At 47.9% G+C, this 17535-nt stretch overlaps 1 protein-coding gene across 1 annotated transcript in view; it reads left to right on the top strand.

Moving 5' to 3' along the window:
- Positions 1-17535, top strand: part of TPO (thyroid peroxidase) — an 89732-nt gene that overhangs the window by 49857 nt on the left and 22340 nt on the right. Inside the window, exon 12 of the mRNA XM_089776921.1 lies at positions 842-973. Coding sequence (XP_089633047.1) covers positions 842-973 — 132 coding nt within the window. The remainder of the gene's footprint in view (positions 1-841; positions 974-17535) is intronic.

The following is a 17535-nucleotide window of genomic DNA, read 5'->3' as shown; positions in this document are numbered from 1 at the left end:
AAGAAGAAAAGCTGTATAATGAATTATAATTCTTTTTCAATAAATTAATGTTCTGGCAGCAAACTGAATAAGTAAGTGATATGAATGAGTCACTTCTCATCCTAGTTTTTGTTGCTATGTTAAGTAATATCAACAAAAGCCTGTATATTTGTTATAGGAAAACAGGCAGTATAATAAACACTGCATTTATTAAAAGAAACTCATCAAAACTGACTTAATGCAGATGCTATTTGAGCTTTTCAGTATGACATTCTTACTTTTTTGCATGCCTGTCTTTGCAGTGTGTGCCCAATCTTTAAATACAGTATAGTAAGATAAGACTAATTCACTTAATTAAATCAAAAGGCTACCCTTGGCATTTCTGAAGATGGTTTCAAAATTATACAAGTTTCTGGAAGAAAGGGGGGTCTAAGGGCAACAGTATGGGCCTGGCTGCACTGCACAATAGGAAAATTAATGGGAAAATTAAAAGCATCAAGAGGTTTCATGGTGTGTGTGTGTGTGTGTGTGTGTGTGTATGTGTGTGTATATAACATGATCTAATGTTATGCACAACTTGAAGTTAATAACTTGAAAAGATTCCCTAAGTGAACCATCACAAAATTATTTGATGGCTGCACTAATTACTCTCCTCTTTCTTTCTTTTTTGGGGGGGAGAGTGTCGTTTCCACATAATTTCTTAGCAATTTTACCCACATAAAATAAAGGAGTAATAGTGACAGTATTTATATATATTTTACTTTTAGAACACAAGTATCCTTTTCTTTGGAATTCCTATTGCAGATAGTGTGAACAAGATCCTAGTTTCTGACTCTCTGTTATCATTCTTTCTACTTTCTAGACATCAATGAATGTGAAAACCTAATTAATCCACCATGCCATCTATCTGCTAAATGCATTAACACCAGAGGCAGCTACCAGTGTCTCTGCATGGATCCTTACGAACTAGCAAAAGATGGAAGAACATGCATAGGTAATCCATTAAATCTGTTCCACTGATATGGGTGTGCAAACTGTAAACCTGGAGTAAAAAATAATTGATTATATAAAATACGTTGTTAATAGACACACACAATTTAGACAATCAGCCCTATAAAATACAGTCATATTTTGTCTGGCATAGTCAGGATACTGAACATTTACACACTGTGATTACCATTCAAATCTACAGACTTAACCTCATCATTTGCACTATTCCTTAGCAAAAGCACCATTTAGAGAAGGCAAGTGAGAGCTGAAGCCCCAGAATTTTGTACAGCTAACTGGTAGCAACACTGCTACGCCTCTGCCTCCTACCCTCACCAGCTGGGAGCAAGGGCCACGCACGCTGCTCAGCCAATAGGAATGCACAGGTGTATCTGGCAGAGGAATGGCAGAGCTGGGAGCTTCTGTGGCATTTTTTTTCAGATTCATTTTCCTGAAACCAACAGACTCAGGGGGAGTGTTGGGGAAAGAAAGTTCTGGGATTGCACCAGAAGATACTTGTCACAGATTACACCATGAACTGCCCTTCATGTTCACATGGTGACATATTACAAAAGCAGGAGCAAGCCCTTTATAACACCAGTAGACACAGGGCTGCTCAGATAGGAGAGGGAGATGGCTGACCCAGGCACATTCAGGGGATAATTACCCCACAGACAGCTCAGCTTCAGAAGTCTCAAGCTGCAAGAGCAGTTTTGCAGGATTACCACCTGAGATCTTTCCCTGCTGTCAAGAAACAAGCATATGGTATCACCAGCAGAGCCAACACCCATTGTGAGCCCTGGAGCAAGGTGTGATAGGCTGAATAAGGATAGATATAAATTGCTACCCCTATTCCAGTGAGTAGGTTTCCACCTCCATCGTTGCATTGCCATCTTCCCCTAGAGCTTCTGCTGGGGAAGGTAGATTTAATTTGAAGCTGGAATTCCATATAATCCCTGCTAGCAAAGTGAGCTCCAGGGCTGCACAGAATTAGCATATCCTGCTGCATGTAAGCCAGAGCTATTCACTTTTGGAGCTGCACAGGCTAGCTAAGTGCCCCTCAACAGATGACTTGTACTTCCACAACTGCTCCACCCTTCTGGCAGATTCTACAACTGTGAAACTTTCTACCTGATTTCATTGGCAATCTCACAAATTATCCAACTCTGGACACACTGTATTTTATATTTACTGTGCTAGGGTTTAAAAACAGAGTAAGTTCCCTGTTTACTACTGATGTCCCTTGCCTTCCCCTTCCCCTTCCCCTACACACACACATTTTGCCTTCTGATCTTTCCATTTCTTTATCCTCTTCTGTTTCATGCCCCTTGATTTTTTTTTTAGAAATGTCTATTTATATAGTTTTGTGGCTTGACCACCTTTAGAGATTGTAGATCATAATAAAAAAGTCTGTGGTGTGGGTGAAAGCAGAAGGATGAGCTCCCCAATGTGCCCGCACAACTCCAGGTTGGAGGCATAGGAAGGTGACAGGGTTAATTCACATTTAAAAAACGAAACTCAGGAATTGGTTATGCTGATTCATTATGAACCTCCTTAAAAAAGGACATTCAGACTTTTTTGTTGAAGGTAAATGTAATGGGATGTATTTTTCAGAACCTCAGTTTCTCCCTCTCTTTAGCACTCTAGCTTCTTTTTAAAATGTTTCTTTTAAAGCAATGGTGTACTTTATAACATTGTTGATGAGCTGTGAATCTCATTGACCATACAGTTTTAGGCTCTCATTTCATTGCAACCCTCAGTTATGGAACCCTGAAGTTAGCTGGACATTACTCTGAACAGCATAATGAAAATGTGAGCTGGTAATACCGCAGAAGAGTCATAACATATATTATTTTCTTGCAAACAGCAAACCACTTCTGGATACTTGTGAAACTGTGGTTTCTATGTTTAAATTAAAAAAAAAAAAGGCTGATTCTTTTCCTGAAGTCTGAGAACAATTAATTTACCAATAATCACTGGAATCCAGGGTTACAGACTCCTGTCGTGTGACACATAGCCCTGATTCCAATAATTACTAAGGTTCAAGTTAAAAGCTGTAGAAGAAAACCTCATTTGATAATTAAGGGTATGTCTACACTACAAAGTTAGTTTGAACTAACGTCCGTTAGTTCGAACTAACTTTCCTAGGCGCTACACTAGCGCTCCGTTAGTTCAAACTTAATTCGAACTAACGGAGCGCTTAGTTCGAACTAGGTAAACCTCATTTTACGAGGATTAAGCCTAGTTCAAACTAGCTAGTTCAAATTAAGGGCTGTGTAGACCCTTAATTCGAACTAGTGGGAGGCTAGCCCTTCCCAGGTTTCCCTGGTGGCCACTCTGGCCAACACCAGGGAAACTCTATTGCCCCCCTCCCGGCCCTGGAGCCCTTAAAGGGCCACGGGCTGGCTACACAGTTTGTGCCAGTTGCAAGGCTGCCAGCACCCAGCCAGCAGACCCTGCCACAACATGAGCCAGCCACCTGAGGACACCCAGCCCTCCACTGCTCCGCAGTACCAGCCTGGCGGCTCCCAGGACCCTGCCCAGGGACGCAAGAGGCGGGCACCCGCTTGGTCAAGTGCGGAGATGGTGGACCTCATCGAGGTTTGGGGGGAAGGCCTCCAATGTCCACGATCTCCACACTGGCCAAAGGAACGCGGCCGTCTACGGCCGCATGGCTGCCAGCCTGGCCGCCAGGGGCCACCAGCGCAGCCGGGAGCAGGTGCGCTGCAAGGTCAAAGACCTGCGGCAGTCCTACTCCCGGGCCTGCCAGCCAGGGGCTGACCCGGAGGCCTGCCCCCACTTCCATGCCCTGGACCGCCTCCTGGGGGCTCATGCCATCCCTGCCCCCCGGGACGTGATAGACCCCGGGGCAGAAGGACCCGAGGAGGAGGAGGAGGAGAAGGGCTCTGAGAGCCAGGAGCCTGCCGGCAGCCTGCCCAGGACCTGGGACCCCCGAGGCACCCCACAGAGCTGCTCGCCTGTGTCGTCTGAGGCCAGGGAGGCGTCCACCTGTGAGTACCATCGTCCTCCCTTTAAGTGTACAGGGGGCTGGGGCGAGAGGGAGCCCCAGAACCGTGCGCCTGGGCCTTGCCCACCACGGAGCAGCAGCTGGGGAGCCTGCAGGGCCCTGGCCTTGCAGAGGAGAGCTGGGTTTCACACACCTGGGCCCCTGGGGTAATTGACCGCTGGTCTTGTTGCACCACAGCTGCAGCACCTGGGCCTGCAGGGCGCACCACACCGCCTGCTGCAGCTGCCCGTGCCCGGGCAAGCAGGACAGCCAGGAACCAGGAGGACTACCAGAGGCGGCACCTCCGGTTCATGGATCACCAGCTCCACACCCAGGACCACTGGGTCCAGGAGGACCTGAGGCTGCGCCGGAGGAGTTTGGAGGCCCTGGAGGAGCAGGGCCGTGCCCTGTGAGGCCACCTCCAGAGCCTGCTCGACCGCTTCCCAATTCCTCCTGCTCCCCCTGCTGCTCCCCCTGCTCCCTCCCCCCTGCTCCCCCTCCTGCCCCCGCTCCTGCTTCCTCCACACCCCCCGTCACTCCTGCCCCCCCCTCCACAACCATTGCCCACTGACGCCCCCAGACCTACAGTGTGATGAGACGGGAGAGGCAGCCGGACTCCCACCCCTGAGCTTTCCTTTCTCTTTCTCCCTTCCCGCCCCTTCCAGCTCCCTCGTCCCAGGTTTCCCCCTCCCCTCTCCCACCCTCATTCCTCCCTTTCTCCCACCCCAGTTATGTGAAATAAACACACATTTTTGTTTGAAAAACAGGTGTCTTTATTTTACAGTAGGTAGGGAGGGGAAAGGGGAAGGGGGGTAGGGTGGAAGAAGGCCCCAGTGGGGCATGCAAGGGAGAGGTCAGTCCTTCTCCTCCACCAGGAAGCTCTCCCGCAGGGCTTCCCGGATCCAGACGGCCCCCTGCTGGGCTTCCCGGATGGCGGCGGTGCGGGGCTGACCGTAGTGTCCAGCCATGCGGTCAGCCTCAGCCATCCAGGCTGACAGGAAAGCCTCCCCCTTTCGCTCACACAAATTGTGGAGCTCACAACATGCTGCCACCACAGGAGGGATGTGCTCAGCCAGGTCCAGACGGGTGAGGAGGCATCGAAAGCGGGCTTTCAGTCGCCCGAAGGCCCCCTCCACCACGATGCGGGCCCTGGTCAGCCTGGCATTGAAGGCCTGGCGGGAGGGATTGAGGTACCCCATGTACGGCTTCATCAGCCACGGCTGCAGTGGGTAGGCAGCATCCCCCACCAGGCACATGGGCATGTCCATGTCCCCGACGCTGATGTGGCGGTCAGGGAAGAAGGTCCCGTCCTGCAGCCACTGGCACATGGAGGAGTTGCGGTACACCCGGGCGTCGTGTGCTTTGCCGGACCAGCCCACATTAATGTCCGTGAACTGGCCCCGGTGGTCACACACAGCCTGCAGGATCACGGAGAAGTACCCCTTGTGGTTGATGTACCGGGAAGCCTGGTGTTCCGGGGCACGGATGGGGATGTGCGTCCCATCGATGGCCCCCCCCGCAGTTGGGGAAGCCGAGGGCGCCGAATCCCCGGATGACAGCGTCCGGGTCGGCGAGGCGGACCACCCTGCGGAGCAGCACCCGGTTGATGGCCTTGACCACCTGCGGAGAGAGACACAGCAAAGCGCCAATCAGTGGCCGGCGAGTGCCATACCTGCATGAGCACCGCTCCGACGGTGGATCTCCCCACGCCGAATTGGGTCCCGATGGATCGGTAGCTGTCCGGCGTGGAGAGCTTCCAGAGGGCGATGGCCACCCGCTTCTGGAGGGGGATGGCGGGCCTCATGCGAGTGTCCCTTCTGCGCAGGGCAGGGGCGAGCCACTTGCAGAGCTCCAGGAAGGTGTCCCTCCTCATCCTGAAGTTCTGGGTCCACTGTCGGTCCTCCCAGCGCTCCAGGACGATGCGGTCCCACCAGTCGGTGCTGGTGTCCAGACGCCAGATGCGGCGGGGCACGCCGGTGCCGGGGCGCCGCCGCGGCTCCTCCATGGCCCCCAGGGCGGACAGGCGGAGAGGCAGGGGGCTGACGTTCCTCCGGTGGTGCCAGGCAGCCTCAAGCCATTGGTGGCAGGATTGCAGCAGCAAGTCCAGAAAGTGCACCAGAAGGTGCAGGGCGAGCTCTGGCTCCATGTTGCCACCTGCAACGGCGTCCCCGAAGGGAAGCACCGACACAGACGGGCACAGAGACCAACGCTTTGCTGTCCCTCGGTGAGGTTGGCAAGGAAGCAGGAAAAGCTGAGAACCGGCTGTCCGGGGGGGGGCCCTTTAAGCACGAGCCTCAGATAGCCTCAGACAGCAGCCACACAAAGCAACTACTGACCTGATGCCCTGCCGGAACCGGTTTCAGCTGCCCTTAAATGTGCCCCTGCGTCCAATCAGTGTGGACGCGCTAGTTCGAATTAGCAAAATGCTAATTCGAACTAGTTTTTAGTTCTAGATGCGTTAGTTCGAATTAGCTTAGTTCGAATTAACTAATTCGAACTAAGTTCGAATTAGCGCTGTAGTGTAGACGTACCCTAAGTGCTTGGGTCACTAGGCTCATGTCCTTCTCCCTTCCTCCTTATCTTGTTGAATAATTCCAATTGCTTTATTTATAGTATAACTACCATGAATGCTTTTGAGACTGATTAATTTCTCAGCTTCACTTTGGATAATCAATCAGCAGCTATTTAGTCCTGTTTACTAAAAATCAACAGAAATTACCCTTTACAGTTAATCTTTATTGACAGATTCTTTAAGAAGAACACGACCCTTCTCTCTCTAGATCCAAGGATTAAACTGCAGACATTCCACACTGGGGTTGTGATCTCATCAGATCTCATTAGCTAATTATTGTGTCATCAAGTCAATAGCTGCCAAGGAAACCTGATACCTTCTCCAGCTCTGGGAAAGCTGGAAAAAATGGTGGCACACTTCCATACAAATTTGTGCTGATCCCATCTTCCAACACTATTTTTGGAGGTGCTACCTTTTGGCATCCATGTAAAATTGTTATCTTGATCCCTTGCAGTAATTAAAGATTCTTTGCCACTTTTCACAATGATAATGGATTTTAGTTATAGGGCTATGTCTTCATTAGAGAGTTTTTTTGGAAAAACAGCCGTTTTACAGAAAATTTTTTATTTACATCCACACTGAAATCCCATTCTTTCAAAAGAAAAATGAAAGAACAGAGGGGGATTTTCTGACAGCGGTAATCCTCTTTCTATGAGGAAGAAGACTTTTTCCAAAAGAGCTCTTTCAGAAAAAGGCATGTATGGACGGGGAAGAGGAGGTGTTTTTTTTTTTTTTTTTTTTTTTTTTGAAAGATGAGGCCTCCAGGAAATGACACAAGTGCCCTGGTGGCCACTCCATCCAAAGTAATCACAACTCTATAGTCCCTGTCTCCTGGCACCTCTTAAAGCTGCAGGCACCCTGGACAAGTCTTGTGGCAGGAAGCCAGCATTGGAGCAACACCCTGATCACGTGGCTCTCCCTGCTACAGGCCTGTTCAATGATAGTGCAGCCACAAGCCCCCTGAGACCCAACTGGCCCTCACAGAGAGCAAGAGCAAGGCTCCCAAGATACACCATGGGGTACCAAGAACTGGTCACCCTTGTGGTCTGGAGTGGATATCCTGTCCCTCCTCGAGCTGTGAGGTGAAGAGGAGACACTCCAGGATTTCCTCTCTAAGCACTGCAATGCGGACATTTATGGCTGGATGACTGAGTCACTGGCAGAGCACGGACACCCATCCCGGACCATGAAACCGGTCCAGTGTAAGGTGAAATAGCTCCATCGGGGATACGTCAGGGCCAGAGAGTGCAGCTCACACTCCAGGGCAGGACCCCACACCTGCTGCTACTATGCAGAGCTCCACCAAATCCTGGGAGGTGGGGAAGCCATTTCCCCACTCGTCATAGTGGACTCCCTGCTCGACACACTCATCGTCGCCCGGCAGGACATCATGGTGGAGGAGGAGGGACAGCAGCAGAAGGAGGAGGACAAAATGTCCACCATCACACTGTGCTTGGAGCTGGTTGCCATGAGCCAGGATGTCTCCCAGGCATCGCCTGCTGCCAGGCGGGATCTTCAGATGAGTGCTCTCAGTTTGTCAAACACACAGGGCGGGGGGAGGCGGATGCAGAGCGGGAGGGGTGCAAGCGTCACTCGACCTGCTTGGGCTGGACATTGTGCTGCAGACCCTGAGTACGCTTGGGATCCTGCTCCCAGGATCAGGGGAAGCCACACACATGTCTGGCCCCGGGGGATGGGGACACTGTCCCACCATGTGCCATGGCTGGAAGCAAGCTAGACACAAGGGCGCAAGCACAACCCTAGTCACACAGAAGAGTGCCGCACACAACACACTGGAATGCCTCCACGTGTGAGACACCATCCACTCCCGCCAGCTGTGCTGTGAGTTGCAGGAGTGTGCGCAGGCTCCAGGGAAGACCAGGCTGGTCCCGGCTCCTCTGCCGCCCATGGGGAGATCCCACTGTGGCCAGACACTTCCCTTGCCTGATTGTCTGTGGGCTGAGGGGGTGAGAAGCGGGCAGCATGGTCCCTTGGTACCTCAGGGCCCCTGTGAGGCAGGGCCTGCTATGCAGCCCACACATGGCCTTGTTCCTGGGACATCCCCCTCCTCTGGCTTGAGGACTGTTGGTCACTGCTCACAGAAGAGGGCATGGTCTCAGGAACAGTGTCTGCATGGATGACTGACTGCCTCTCCCTCTGTATTCTCCACAGCCGGAGCAGTTGGACTATGAAGAGCTTTAAAAAGATCTCACCAAACTAAGTGATTGAGTAACAAAATGGCAAATGAAATTTAACGTTGATAAATTTAAAGTGATGCACATTAGAAAACATAATCCCAAATACAGCCAGTCCCCGAGTTACGAATGCATCAATTTACGACCGTTCGTATTTACAACCAACCTCCTATACAACTGGTCCCTGAGTTACAAACGAAATCTGCACTTATGAACAGTGCGGTCGTACATAAGTGAATGTAATCTGACCTACAAACAGATCGAGTTATGACCAAGTGCTTGGAACATAACTCGTTTGTAAGTCAGGGACCAGCTGTGTGTGTGTGTGTATATATATATATATATATATATATACACAATATGATGGGGACTAATTTGGATACAACTACTCCAGAGAAAGATCTTGGAGTCATTGTGGATAGTTCTCTGAAAACATCCACTCTGTGCAGCGGCAGTGAAAAAAGCAAACAGAATGTTAGGAATCATTTTAAAAGGGATAGAGAATAATACAGAAAACATCTTATTGCCTCTATTTAAAACCATGTTATGCCCACATCTTGAATATTGTATACAGATGTGGTCACCTCATCTCAGAAAAGATATATTAGCATTGGAAAAGGTTCAGAAAAGGGCAACAAAAATGATCAGGGATTTGGAAAGGGTCCCATATAAAGAGAGATTAAAAAGACTTGGACTTTTCAGCTTAGAAAAGAGGAGAAAAGGGGGGATATGATAGAGATCTATAAAATAATGACTGGTGTGGAAAAAATGAATAAGGAAAAGTTATTTACTTATTCCCACAATATAAGAGCTAGGGGTCACCAAATGAAATTAATAGGCAGCAGGTTTAAAACAAACAAAAGAAACTTTTTCTTCACTCAGCACACAGTCAACCTGTGGAACTCCTTGCCAGAAGATGTGGTGAAGGCTAGGACTTTAACAGGGTTCAAAAAAGAGCTAGATAGATTCATGGAGGTTAGATTCATCAATGGCTATTAGCCAGGATGGGTAGGAATGGTATACCTAGCCTCTGTTTCTCTGGAGTTGGGTGACAGGGGAGGGATCACGTGAGGATTACCTGTTGTGTTCCCTCCCTCTGGGGCATCTAGTATTGGCCACTGTCTGCAGACAGGCTACTGGGCTAGATGGCCCTTTGGTCTGACCCAGTATGGCCATTCTTATGTTCTTATGACCAACAGGTAAGCCACACCATCCAAGCCAGCCGTCAGAGCCCAGGGAACCTGAAAGCATGCCAGGGTCCATGAAAACCTGATACAACAGCTTGTCAGTGTCCTGCACAACATACAGCAGACTCTGGCACAGATGATCCGGGAGGATGCAGAGTGGCGGAACCGCGTGTGGGACCAGCTTATTCAGTGGAGTGATAGCATGTGTGCCATCATGAGTAACAGGATGGCACACCTGGCTGCTGTCGCCGTTCCTGCCTACCACCTCCTGCCCCCTCTGCTATGTCCATTCCTCCTCCCCCTGCTACCCAAGTGATGCCTCTACTCCCGTCCCAAGCAATGCCCATGCCCCCTCCCCATTTCCCCCTGACATCCCTGATCCCGCTCCAGCCTCCCTTTTTGTCCTCCTTCCTGTGATCCCAGGACCCACCCAACCTCAAGTCTGATGAGGTCCCTGCACCCAAGGTGGCACATCCAGCCACCCCCCACACCACTCCGAGTCCCCTTCACCCTCCAGGTTAGGACCCCCCCTTCCTCCTCCAGGATAGGAGCCCCCCCCCCCAACTTTTTTAATGAAAGATCAATACAGAGTTTGTTTTGTTCACAACCAACCAGGTGTCTTTATTGAGAGGTCAGGGAAGGGAGAATGGGAGGGGTTGTGGTGTGAAAGGGGTAATGCAGCAAGCCAGATGCCCATAGGGGGGAGGCCCTGGGGAGACTGCTACTGGGGTCCTTGAGAGAAACTCTCCCTCAGGGCCTACGAGATGCGCACCCCGGCCTGATGGGCCTGGCAGATGGGCCTGGCTCAAACAGTCTCCCCTCACGGCCGGCCTCTGCCCCCTATCCTGGGAGGAAGGCCTCCTCCTTCTTCTCCACAATGTTGTGGAGGACACAACATGCCAACACCTCCTCAGGGATGTTGTGCTCCCCCACATCCAGGCACGTCAGGAGGCAACTGAAACGTGCCTTGAGGCAGCTGAAGGCACAATCAACCTGAATCCTGGCCTGGTTGAGGTGGGCATTAAATTGGTTCCTGCTGGGGTCTGTGGCTGGTATAAGGCCTCATAAGCCATGGCATGAGGGGATAGCCTGTGTTCTCCACAATTCACAATGGCATCTTCACGTCCCCAACCTCAAAGTCACAGCGGGAGAAGAATGTACCCGCCTCCAGCTTCCCATGGAGGCTGGAGTTCCGAAAAATGCAGGCATCATGTGCTCTGCCCGACCACCTGACATAAATGTCCATGAACTGTCCACAGTGGTCGACCAGGCCTGCAGCACCATTGAGAAGTAGCCCTTGCAGTTGATATACTGGGCCGCTCAATATTGAGGTGTGTGGATCAGGATATGGATCCCATCAATCACTCCACTGCAGTTTGGGAACCCCAGGTCAGCAAATCCAGCCACAATAGGGTCCAGGGCTCCCAGGTGCATAGCACTCCACAGCAGGCTGGAGTTGATGGCCTTCACAAACACAGAAATCAGGGTATGTCTACACTACCCTCCTAGTTCGAACTAGGAGGGTAATGTATGCATACCGCACTTGCTAATGAAGCCCGGGATTTGAATTTCCCGGGCTTCATTAGCATAAGCGGGGAGCCGCCATTTTTAAATCCCCGCTGCTTCGAACCCCGTGTAGCGCGGCTACACGGGGCTCGAACTAGGTAGTTCGGACTAGGGTGCCTCGTTTCACGAGGAGTAACGGTAGTTCGGAATAGGACCCTAGTCCGAACTACCTAGTTCGAGCCCCGTGTAGCCGCGCTACACGGGGTTCGAAGCAGCGGGGATTTAAAAATGGCGGCTCCCCGCTTATGCTAATGAAGCCCGGGAAATTCAAATCCCGGGCTTCATTAGCAAGTGCGGTATGCATACATTACCCCGCTAGTTCGAACTAGCGGGGTAGTGTAGACATACCCTCAGAGATTGAGAAGCCTGAGCTTCTCCCAACCCTCACTCCACCCCCCCCCCCCATACACTCATCTTCCTTTTCCCAAGGGTTCCCCTTTTACAGGATTCAATCTCCTCCTCCTCCCCCTCATGCAGGGACTGCAGCCCCAGAGTGCTTTACCTCCATGAGAAGGGCCCCAACTGTGGACTTCCCAACACTGAACTGGTTACCCACCAACTGGTAACTGTCTGGGGTGGTAAGCTTCCATATGGTGATGGCGACCCACTTCTCCAGGGGGATGATGGGCCGCAGGTAGGTGTCATGTCTTTGGAGGGCAGGGGCGAGCCAGGCACACAACTCCAAAAAGGTGGATTTCCACATGCAGAAGTTTTTGATCTATTGCTGGTCATCCTACCGCTCCATAAGCAGCTGGTCCCACCAATAGGAACTGGTGTCCAGGCTCCAGAAACATCTCTCCACAGTGGGTTGCAGCTGCAGGGTGTTGCTCCCGCATACAGGGAGAGGGACCCAAGAATGAGCTCTGAATTGAACTCATGCAGGACCAGGAAGGCAACCTGCACAAAGTGCTGCAGAAACTGCAGCCTGGCGATGTGGGGCTATCACATGCCCAGAGGCAGATCCGGCTCCCTGGCACAGAGACAAAAGCTGTGGCTGTGTGCATGCTGTGGCAGGGCAACAACAGCATGCACTGCAAAAGCTTTGCTGCATCTCGAAGAGGTAGGCAAGCACACAGCAGAAGCAGAGAAACGGCTGTCCCTTTAAGCACGTGTCTCAGCTGGGCTTTGGCACCGGCACTTGGAAGCAACTGGTGACCTAAAGCCCTGCCTAAAGTGGTTCTGGGTGGCCTTAAATGTGAGATAATGTCCAATCAATGTTTATGCTATCTTTTGGAAAAGCAGATCTCTTTTTCAATGCACATGACCTTTGTGGATGCGCTCTTTCAGAAGAAGTTTTTTCAGAAGATCTCGTCTGGAAAAGCTTCTTCTGAAAGAAGCCTGCAGTCTAAACATAGCCTAAGTTCTTAGCCAAACTCCTGCTTAGGTAATTATGCTCTGCCTACCTACCATGTCTCATGCAGTTTCAACTGTGTGAAAGGTATATAGTATTCTTGTTTGCTGGAAAAACCGCTCCCTCATCCCAAAGCTTAGTCAAATTTGTGAAGTGCTTTAAGATTATTTTTAATAAAAGGTAAATCTACGTTTGAGCCATTATCCTTAATTGATAACAGATTACTATCCTCTGCAGCCAACTGCCATCAGAAATGATCCAGTTTTTATCCTGTATGCAAAAGTATCAGACTCAACATGTGATTTTTTTTGTAATTGTTTTTAAGTGTTAACCAGGTTGTTGTGGCAGTTATTTTCAGGGTTGTGGGTTGTTGGGGTTTTTTTTCTTGGTGCTGTTGATTTAATAATTTTTGTTAAAATAGAATATTTTTAAATTTCAAGTGATTTCCTTATACATTTGTAGTGAGTTTGTGAACCTGCCTGCGAATGCAATACATCTCCTCTCTAAATCCACAGGATGATTATTGTAAATAAGCAAGTGGAATAAGAAAGTGATTGGAATTTGGGCCTTGTGCCATTTAGAATGATTTAAAATTGTGAGAACACTTTACATTATTATGAGGATTTCAATCCTCTTTAAAAATTAAAGAGCTTTAGTAACGTTAACTCCTTTATTCTACATATTCATATAACACTTTCACTCCCTTTTTATCATTAGGCACAAGAATTTCTTTTCTAAAGTTGGAAACATTTCTCACTTAATCACAAATCCTTACCAGGAAACTTGATTTGGGAAATTAAATTGTTGAAATGTTCAGCTCACATGTCTCCTATTCAGAACAATGATAAATATTGTAACACAGATTTGTTGCTAATCTTTGGTTTATGAATTCTGCTTTCTCCATGCTCATAGCTTCAAATTAAGGAAGTGATTCAATGGTATTCAGCCATCCTCCAGAAAAATGTTGGCTGGAAAAGGTGATAAATTATACAAATCGTAGGAAGAAACCTCTTTTTGAACCAAGAAACTAGGAGGTATTTAGTTAGCCCATGGGTAAGTCATTAGAAGGAGATTTTCTAAGTATGAAAGGGATATGTAACTCCTAAACCTCCTAGGTGCTTTTGAAAATCTCTCCTTAAATTTTCACTGTCACAGTGAGTGATATAATATGAATTATTTTAAAAATATAAATATATAATAATGTAATGAAAACGCTTCTTTCAGCCATTCCCTTATAAAAATCATATAATGGAAAATATGAGGAACATTTTAGAAGATGACGAGTGTAATGAAATGAAGAGATTGCCATCCAATGACCAAAACATACAGAAATGAGGGGCTTCATTTTGTTTAGGATAAGATTTTACCTGTTTTTTCTCTTATCCAAATACTATCTATCTGAATTAGGGCTCTATCCTAAAGCTATATCTTTAATGGACCCACAGCTAGACAAGTAACATTTTTTCCAGTGTTGTGATGCTTTATACTGATCTGAAGGTGCCAATTTTTTAATGAATTTCCTATGACTGTATATAAACTAATAATGCATTTCTATATACAGGCAGTCCCCGACTTACGCGGATCCGACTTATGTCGGATCCGCAGTTACGAACGGGGCTGCCCCAGAGTACACGGACTGCGGGACCTCGCGGTCCTGCCGCCCGTGTACTCAGGGGCTTTCTCTGCGTCTCCCTGGTCTGCAGACCAGGAAGATGCAGAGCAAAGCCGCGGAGGGGCTCGGGCAGCGGGGCAGCCCCGCTACCCGAGGTCCCCCCCCCCCACCTGCGGCTTTGCAAAGCCGCGGGGAAGCCGGCAGCGGAGCAGTCCAGGCGCGCCTGGGCTGCCTCACTGCCCGAGCCCCCCCCCCCCCCCCCCCGCGGCCAGTTCCGACTTACATACGGATTCAACTTAAGAACAAACCTACAGTACCTATCTTGTACGTAACCCGGGGACTGCCTGTAGTATTTTTATTTTTCAGAGAGGAGGTAATAAAGTTAATTTTTTAAAAGAACCTATGTGTTGTCATCTAGTCCACTACACTTAGCTACTCCTATAATCCATTCAGTGAATTTCTGAAGGGTCTATAACCAAGTAAGGTGATAACCTAAAGGGCTGGGTAATTTTAATGCTTAGAAAAAGAGACACGGGTTGTTCGTATCTAATACTACAAGGCTTGTTTACACTATGGAGAAAATAGAAGCTGCTGCAGTCAGTCTTCTGGGGTTCAAATTAGCGGGTCTAGCAAAGACATACTAATTTAAACTGAGCGGGTGCTCCTGTCGGTGTTGGTAGTCCTGCTCTACACAAGGAGTACGGAAAGTCAATAGGAGGATATGCTCCTATCAACCTCCTGCTGTGTGAATTGTGCCAAAAAAGATTTAAGATACTTTGACTCCAGCTACATAATTAACAAAGCAGGAGTTGAGTATCTTAAGTTAACTTTCCTCTTTACTATAGACCAGGCCTAAGAGAATTACTTTTGGAATTACTCCTAATAAACAAAATATTCTATTTTGAAGAAGGTTTATGTAATATGCTACCAAATTTCTAAGTAGATAAATGGTCTTACCAGTCTCTTTGTAGATGTTATCAGCTAACCATTGATATGTGCCAAAAGCTGTAAACCTGAAGGAATTCTGAAGTTTTGCAGTAACACTGCTATGCTCACCTGCACTGAATCCTCTTGCAAACTTCCATGCAGTCTAGTACTATCCTAGTATGAGCTCTGAGGACAAGATTTTAGGATATCATTTTTGCAAGTAGTTCTTTTCTTTATGCTTGGCAAGCAACTCTCATCATAGAAGACTTTTTCTTATAGGACAAATTATACCCACACTTACTAATGAAAGTAAACTGGTCGGCTTGTGGAGTAAAATACTATTCACTGTGAGTAAACATGGCCCAAAGTGTTCATCTCATTGATTTTAATAGGTCTATTTCTGGAAATAGGATCTACTCAAGTTAAGTAAGGGTGGAATAATCTGACTCTTAGGATATATCTACAATGCAGTATCAACCTGGGGTTAGTAGAACTTGACTGAGCAGACCCTGGATTTGTTAATCTAGGTATTAAGCATCTATATTCATTTGTAATCCCAGGTTAGGTATTGTTGAGCCCTGGGTCCCAAACTGGGGCACCAGCATTTACAATGCATTATGCAGACTCAAGTCCCACAACCTATGTCCCATACTTCCTAAAGTCCTTCAAAATATAGTGCTTTAGCCCTTTGTTCATGGTACAGGGTTGAAAAAACTTGGCTGTCCACCAAACAAGCCTGTCCAGAGGACAAAGGAAACAGGTCCATGAGATTGTGGGATACTTTTCGCAGAGTCCCAGAGTATGAGTTCAGTAGGCTGCACCTATACTGCAAAGCAATAGGATTTGAACTCTGGGTTCTGGCTTGACTGTGGCTCAGATCCTCCATCTCCATGTAGCCTTGGGATCCAGGGCCAACCCCTGGATTAGTGCAATGTGTGTGTAGATGGAAGAGGGTTAGGCATGAGCTTGCATTTGAACTCTAGGTTTACATTTCAATTAAAAAACACATGGCTGGCCCAGACCAGCTGAATTGGGATCACAGAACTTGGTCTAACAGGCTGTTTTATTGTGGTGTAGCTGTTCTGACTCAGGCTGCAGGCCCCTGCAAGATGGAAAAGTCCCAGAGCTTGGGCTTCAGATTGAGCCTGAATGTCAACATTGCAATTAAATGGCTGCTTGGTGCTAGTCCCATGAGCTCGAGCATGGACGTGGGTAGGGCAAGTTCTCAATAATACTCAATGGATAAGTCTCAAATGTGCTCTGAATGGATTACGTCCAGCACTGAGAAGACAGTTTATCTCAATTATTGAAACCAGGGCTGACTAGATAATAACCATTCTGTTTCACAAAAAAATGTGAGATTTCAAAAATTGTTTTCATTCCAATGCAGAATGAAAATGAAACTTTTAGAAATTATTTGTGAAAAACCATGAGTGAGTGAGCCATTTGCTTGATGGTTTTTGCTCTTATCTGGGAAATAGAAACCGTAGGTTCAAGTCATTGCTCCAAATCAGGCCATGCTAGGGGTTGCACCTTGGTCTCCTATATCCATGAGAAGTACCTTGACCACCAGGTGATTAGTTATTGTGAGATGAGACTCATTGCACCCATATTTTGGTTTCCTGGAACCAGCATTTGTCAATGGCATATTTCACTAATTTCAACCAACTCTAACTGAAGTCATCAACAAAGGTGACATTTATCTCAGCAGTAATGGTTTCTTTTATGAATGTAGAATCTTAACTTAAGCTGCCAATGTATACAGTGGCCATGCAGCCATGTTAGTCTTAGGATATTAGATAAAAATGGTAAGTGAGGTAATACCTTTTATTGTACCAGTTTCTGTTGGTGAGAGAGGCAAACTGTTGAGTCAGATGGAGTTCATCTCTGGATCTCCATCTAGCTTGGAAATTGCTATCTTCTACTAACAGAAGGTGGTTCAGTGAAAGATATCACCTCAGTCACCTTGTCTCAGCTAATAAATTTCAGACTAATGAATAACCATAGGATGGTAATGATTTTCTTCCCGCAAAGACAAATAATTTAAAGTTTGAATTCCTTTCTCGGGAGGAATTTTACCTAATTTTGCCTGAGTAAAATCTGAGTAAGGATTTTAGGAACTGACTCATCTGTTTCTCCAGCTTCTCCCTGT

This window comes from Pelodiscus sinensis, chromosome 3 (genome assembly GCF_052426305.1).
Source record: "Pelodiscus sinensis isolate ZL-2025 chromosome 3, ASM5242630v1, whole genome shotgun sequence".
Taxonomy (NCBI): domain Eukaryota; kingdom Metazoa; phylum Chordata; order Testudines; family Trionychidae; genus Pelodiscus; species Pelodiscus sinensis.
Note: the sequence above shows the minus strand (reverse complement) of the source record. Positions and strands in the feature narration are given on the sequence as shown.